Raw genomic sequence first — 6,953 nt, 5'->3', positions numbered from 1 at the left:
TACCTCAAGTCCGCTTGCTATAACTAAATTTAATCAATTGATAAATATTTAAAATGCAAATTTTCATCAAGTTATCAATCAAAAGTCGTAAAAAAATTTATTAAATTCAAAATTAGACAACAAATGTTTTATTAAATTATACACACATATAAACATAATTAATTAGTGCAAAATTATATAAAATTAGCAAGAATGCAGTTATAAATAAAGAAAAATTTGTATTAACAGCGAATCGTTTTTGATGAATGGGCTGTTGAGTAGCGCGCTGTTCGGTATGAGAAAGCCGGTCTCCAGATTGTGTAATTCTTGTGAAATTAAATCCTTAGAGCGTTGATTGTGCTGCGAAAGTGAAATGAGTTACATATGTAAATGTTGTCATACATACCGTAATTTAATTAATTAAAAAAATATCTGTCCAGTATATTAAATGTTTTGTCATACTTTCACAAAATAAATAAAAAAAATTGATAACTTAATTTTGTCTACCAAAATTGGCAAAAATTAATTTAAAAACTCTCCACCCTGGCAATAATACAATTTTTTTCCAACATTTCCAAAATTGAAAATTTTTAATCCAATATGTTTGGGGCTAATTGAAATTTTATTTTAAATTTAATTAAATTATTAAATTTTTTGAATATTTTCAAAAAATACAAAATAAAAAAAGTATTGAAAATTTAATCTTAATCCCAAAATCAAAATAAAATTTTAATTTTTAATTCAAGATGTTTGGGATTAATTGAAAATTTAATTTAGTTATAAAATTAAACATTTATTTTCTTTTTTTCAAGAAATCCAAGATATAAAAAAATCTGAAAATTTAATATCCCAAAGTTAGAAATTTCAAAATTTAGTACTTAATTCCGAAATTAGAAATTTTAAAATTTAATTCTTAATCCCAAAATTAGACATAAAAATTAAAAATATAATTTAGAATGCAAAATTTTTTAATTAAAAAATCGTATCCCTGGTTACTATATGTACATGTGTTTTCCAAAATCGGAATTCAAAATTGAAAATTTTTAATCTAAGATATTTAGTATTCATTGAAAATTATTTTATATTTGTTAATTTAGTTGGAAATTTCCAAATTTAATACTTAATTAATTTGTGGACTAGTGTTATTTTTAAATGCATTATTTGCAATCCTGGTTGTAACCCATTATTCACCTACCTGATTGAGCACCGATATTTTATGCTTAAAGCTGATTTTGTCATTTGCAATTTCCTTGAATAATCCACCCATGTCGATAAAGATATTATTGCGATTGCTGGATTTTTTAAGCGCCTGCGTCAATTGTAGGTAGAGAAAATCACGGTGTAAGTGTTGGAAATAGGCTATGAGATGCAACGGTTTGCCTATTGAAACGAAAATTTAGAATTTAGTCAAAGCTCTGTATGAAAATAATTTTTTTAAGACGAGGCAATAAAAAAGCCAACTTGGGCTGCACCGATGCTTTAATAACCTTTACAGAAAATCGAAATAGTAGTACCACCACTTCAACCTGGGAAACCGCCCGTAGTGTGGACTCCTATTGTCTGATAACTCTCCTCTCCCCAGTAGTGATAACAATTGAGGCCTTGTTACTCCCGACCTTCCGAAAAGTGCACAGCACCACCACATCACTTAGCGTCATAAACGTCCAGATAGTTCGTGGCCTCAACCAAAAACCTGCGAGGAAACGATCCACATAGCGTTGCGCTAACTCTTCGCCCTTTCTCGTTGAAAGGCACCTAATACTCTCCCCCATTAAATCCACAGCGACAATATTTACTCACTAGACGAAGGAGTAAAGTATTGACCTTAATTTCGCCGTCGATGGCATAAAAATTTCGACTGTCAATAACCCTAAGCTCCTTCACTCCTTACACAACCGCGACCTAAAGTCGCCAGCCGGAAGCACATGGGGAAAAAGCAAAGAAACGTTGTTCGTAACATACAAGGCAATCCTTAGGCCGGCCCTTAACTACGCCTTACCAATATAGTCGCCTGGATGCAGTGAGACACAGACGAGAAAGCTACAGACATGTCAGAACACTGCACTCCGGACTACAACGGGATGCCTCTTGATGTCATCTGCACAGCGATGTCCGCATAGTTCCAGTTAAGGATCATAATGCATTTCCCTCCAAAAAATTGCCAGTATTGCTTGGCTGCTTTCGTAGAAATCATCCCTGTAGTCACCTGCTTGTAGCGGAGCCGCCTCCTAGGAGCATCAGGAGGTTCCCCTCAACTACGTCGACGACATAAAACATTACGTCAACCAGACCTAGGACGCAAAAAACTTCAGACTTTCACAGTGAAGCCATTAACATCTTCACCTACTCCCTCTCAGTGAATGTCAAATTTCGTAAAACTATCTCTAAAATTTCAGATCGTTATCTCAGAAACTGAAGGACTAGTTCGCTTATATACATACGGGCATGACTAAATCGACTCAGATGATCATTTATATACTTATTTTATAGAGTCTCCGATGTTTCCTTCCGGGTTTTACAAACGTCGTGGCAAATTTAATATACCTTGTTCAGGTTATAAAAATATATGTACCTTTTATCGAAAACACTGGACTCTCTACCACCGAACTACTGCCGCTCTCAATGCGTTCGGTGAAATTCTCCAATTTCCAATAGTAGGTGAACACCTTCAGCTCGCGATCGCTTAGCATTGTGTTATTGAACTTCCGCACTTCTTGCAACAATTCACTAGATATGGGCGTGGCTTGACTCTTTGTGTGAAACGATTTCAATTGTGGCAATTTTTTAGGCAAAATATCTTCCGCTTCCATGGCCGCTGAGGACTCCTCATATTCGTAGCTAACTTCGGCGGAAGATGTGTCCACAGCATTATCTTTGGGCTCCACAATCGGTTGGAATTTCGGTTTATTGGCTGTTGTGGGTTTGACACGCTGCGTTGGTTTATGTTGTTGTGCATATGTTTTTGTTGTTTGCGTAGTTGGTGATGGTGTAGCTGATGTCGCGACTGCATATGGTGTTACCGGTATGCTGGTTGCTTGTTGTGCATGTGGCACAGCAGGCGGTGTAATTGTTGCTGTTGCGAAGGTCATTGGTGGCAGCAGCAACTGTGGCACGTTAATGCCTTGTTGCTGCGCTATGTGTTGCAATAAAATTTTTATGTCTTGCAACTCTTTATAGAGCTTAGCTTCCAAATCACTAAAAGCGAGCTTCAATTCGGCTGCAAATAAGCATTAGTTCAATTTACGGTTAGAGAATTTTATTTCGAAAATTATGTTAATCCAAGTTTGGTAATATATACCTGATCCACAAACTCCTTTAAGCTTCTTCGTGGTGACTGCCTCAGCGCTTGCGCGCACCTCACCGGCGGTCACTGTACATACAGCCTTTTGTATTTCGCTTGGCAATTTTTCATCATCCTCACCCTCGTTTTCTTCTGCATAGCCTACAGTTTCGTTGGCATAACCTATAAAGAGCACATTTTTTTATTTGGAATAATAATTAAATAGCGGGTATTGACGCATATCAAGGAACCTAGCATGCTGGGTCATTACCATAGTCTACTTCTAGACTTTTGAAAATTATTTAGGAAGATATGTCTGAAAAAGCTCTTTTTCCTTCCTCAAAACTTTTAAAATAGTTTTTTGTATTAATTTTATTCGTCAATAAAAAAAATCCTCTCGAAAACTTCTTTTTACTTCAAAACAGAAAATATTTGGAGTCCTATGTACTCCTGACAAAGCTTTCTCTACTGCAATAGGTTCGTATTTCGTCAATGGTTATGGGCCGTGGAATGAAAACAGCTGCCCGGGGACGATTGTAATGAATAGTAAGAAAAAAATTTAAGAACTCCGGATCTGGAGGGAATCGTTCACCATCTCCCTCGTCTCACTTTCACTAAGTAGATAAGGTTACACTAGCCGGCTGTCACACCATACGTTGACATATTGGTCTTTAGTACTGCCAGATGGAGGTTCAGTTTAATTTTTGGTGAAATATTTATCATTCAGGTCGTCAACGCTTTTTACGAACTTTAAAAGTGACTTGATATTTAATTTTGATATCTCATCTATTAAGACAAAGAGACAGAACAGAAGGAGCTGTTCCAGCATCTCCCTCAAGCCTACTCCCCTGCAAACTCTGTCTCTCTCTCTGATGCCAGTACGGTGTGACAAGTCATTAGGCCAAAAAACTTCTTGTAGTCCGTTCGAGACCGTGTGTCAGTCTTTACGGAAATCTCATTGTTTATCGTTTTTGGTGACTTCCGTATTTCTTGTACTTTTCGGTAAACAGACGGATGTCACTTTTCGCATCGCATCAGCTTCTCGTTTCCCCGAATTGCTTTGTGGCCTCGAACCTAGTACATATACAGCCGCTATACGGCAGACGCTATATCTGCTTTTAACGACATTACTTGACGAAAAAACTTTGCTTGGCTTCAGTAAGTAGCGATTCCAACTTCAGAAGTTCTTTGACTTCCCACATGGCCCTCTTATGAAATCAAAAAAATACAAACTTACAATATTTTAAGACTTGTTTTTTAAACATCATATTGACAGCGGTTACGCTGGCAAGGTCATGTCGTCCGAATGGACGAAAACGCTCTAGCTCTGAAAGTATTCGACGCAGTACCCGCTGGGGGAAGCAGATGAACAAGAATACATCAATTCCGTGAAAAACCAGTTGGAGAAAGACCTGGTCACACTTGGAATAACCAATTGGCGTCAAAAAGTGAAAAGGAAGGACGACTGGCGCGGTTGTAAACTAGGCCGCGTAAGCGGTGTCTACGCCAATAAAGAAAAGATGTTATGATTGTCTCCCACTAGTTTTCTTATGATTTCCTTTCGAGACTTTTCAAGGTTACTCCAGTTGTATATCTCAATTGCAGATGGGTCACGATATCCTTAGTCCTTCCAATGGATGCCTGGGCTTCGAAGAAGCTTTTCGCTGGAGCATCAGGGGTGTAAATAGGGGGTGATAGTTGCTCTCGGTATCACGGGCAACGTGATTAACTTTATGTAAGGTGTGGTAATCAACACGTGTTGAACAAGGTTACAAAAAAATGTGTCAATGAAAGGAACACGAAAACCTCGGCCATTAACCAAATAAAGCTAACAAAAAGATCATTATGCCTCAAGATTATTGTTACTGATTTATGGGACCTCAGATCCGACAACGCGTTTGAAATTCTGCATTGACGAATTAGGTTGTAGAAGTCACCCGCTATTTTTCTTAAAGGATTTTCTGAGGCTTTAAAGGACTTAAGCTGTATGACCTTGTTATGGATGATCCCGCAGTATATTGTTGATAACTGAACAACTCGGTTCCCTGGCATCGATCAAAATTGTTGATTCGCTATGTTTTTTATGCTTGCTGACTGATTCTTAAGTTTCTTCGATGGCATTTCCTGTTATGTAAAAACTTTTCACCCTTACTGAGCGGCCTTAAAACCCGTAGAACTCTGCTAAAATACACCATATAGAGCGGAAAAAGTTTGGTCCAACTTTTGAGGGAAATCTAAGAGCCATTAGTATTCATCACTTAAAACACACTGCCAGAAGTAACAGTGTTGGGGTTGAAATCGAGACGCATAAAATAATATATTTCACCTATGTACTTTTTTGCAAAAAATTATCTGGAAAAGTAGCGAACAACAAATTGAATGAAATACCATATGTATTTTTACCGTTTCTCCCAACGATACCCGTAAATTATGAGAATACACAAAAAATGCGCTAAACAACAAAAAAATTGTACGGTTAATGAGAACCTAAATTGCATTATCTCGGCTACGTGCAAATGCGTCTCAGCTCCGTTTACCTACTCCATTTGTGGTTGTAAAATTGTCCGCTGCTGTTGTTTTGGCCGCTTCAGGTGGCAGCTGGGCGCTGGTAGCAGTTGTGGGTGCTGATAGCGCTATAGCGGGTTTATATGGTTGCTGCTGTTGTTGTTGTAGTCGCTGGTATTGCTGATGATACCACTCTTGTTGTTGCAGTGGCTGTTGTTGTTGCTGTTGTTGCTGTTGCTGCTGCTGCTGTTGTGGCGCAAATACTGCTTCCTGCTGTTGTAGTTGTAGTTGTCGCGGACTAGTTGGCGTCCCGATTGCAACGACAAAGTTGACAATACAATTGCTGGCCATAAATAATAGCCATGGCAATAATAATAAACGGGCATATTTTACAACACTTATCATGATGACGACGCCGACATACACAATGTTTGTTTGTTTGTTTGTAGGTGCGTGTGTCTATATGTGTTTATGTGTGCGTGTGCGCGTTCCAGCACTTTCTTTATATAAAATATCTTGTTATTGCTTCTTATTTATATTTTTATATGATTTCTAATCCTACTAACAAATAACGTTATCGTGAGAGCTTTGAGTTGAGTTAAGGGGTTAGGCCAGTCTAGAGCGCTGAAAAACCGTATAATTTTGACAACTTATGCTGGGAGTAGAAACAAGGCAACGAATTATCGCTTTCAGGCTTTATGAAACATTTATTTGAGTTTATAAAAACAAATTATTTTGATATTTTTTATTCAAAATGGCGGCTAGTGAGACAAACTTCGAAAAAATTCTGTTTTATGAAGATCTCTATGGAAAGTGATGGTCTCCTGCCAACTGAAACAAAACAAGAAGTTATCCCAAAATTATGTCAAATAAAAACTTTTTCATATAACTTTACGCTAAAGTTGTCCGATTTGAATGATTTGTTCGGGGGTTTTAGCTTTACCTTGAATGATAACCTATGACAAATATCGTAAAGATAATTTGCCAGGTAAAGAAATTTCCCAGATTAATCAGATAGATGGATTAAAATTTGAGAAATGCTCTGCGACCTGTGATCTATTGGGTCCCCTGTTGTTATTATAGCTGTCATTATACCCAGTCAAATCAAAAAGGCTTGGTAAAGCTCCTGTTCCTGTATATGTCCTCTCACCGGATTGCCCGACAGCCTGACTGCTGCTTCTTGTGATTG

General features: G+C 37.5%; 1 protein-coding gene across 1 annotated transcript; it reads right to left on the bottom strand.

Annotated features, from left to right (window-relative positions):
- Positions 1 to 163: 163 nt before the first annotated feature.
- Positions 164 to 6,169, bottom strand: LOC120777040 (mediator of RNA polymerase II transcription subunit 15). Its single transcript, XM_040108149.1, has 5 exons — positions 5,797 to 6,169; positions 3,278 to 3,442; positions 2,552 to 3,196; positions 1,175 to 1,359; positions 164 to 339 (listed from the first exon to the last, which is right to left on the bottom strand). Exons 1-5 carry the CDS (start codon positions 6,167 to 6,169, stop codon positions 199 to 201), a joined length of 1,509 nt encoding a protein of 502 aa, XP_039964083.1. The 3' UTR covers positions 164 to 198.
- Positions 6,170 to 6,953: the final 784 nt, after the last annotated feature.

The sequence above is a fragment of the Bactrocera tryoni genome, chromosome 5, assembly GCF_016617805.1.
Source record: "Bactrocera tryoni isolate S06 chromosome 5, CSIRO_BtryS06_freeze2, whole genome shotgun sequence".
Classification (NCBI taxonomy): Eukaryota; Metazoa; Arthropoda; class Insecta; order Diptera; family Tephritidae; genus Bactrocera; species Bactrocera tryoni.
This window is presented reverse-complemented; position numbering and strand designations above follow the sequence as displayed.

Excerpts from the sequence above, each read along its gene's own strand:
- LOC120777040 (XM_040108149.1), bottom strand. The coding sequence starts at position 6,169 with ATGATAAGTGTTGTAAAATATGCCCGTTTATTATTATTGCCATGGCTA. Across the intron at positions 3,197-3,277 it reads TAAAGGAGTTTGTGGATCAG|CCGAATTGAAGCTCGCTTTT; the intron begins GTATATATTACC and ends GCTTATTTGCAG. Across the intron at positions 1,360-2,551 it reads TCCAGTGTTTTCGATAAAAG|GCAAACCGTTGCATCTCATA; the intron begins GTACATATATTT and ends TCGTTTCAATAG.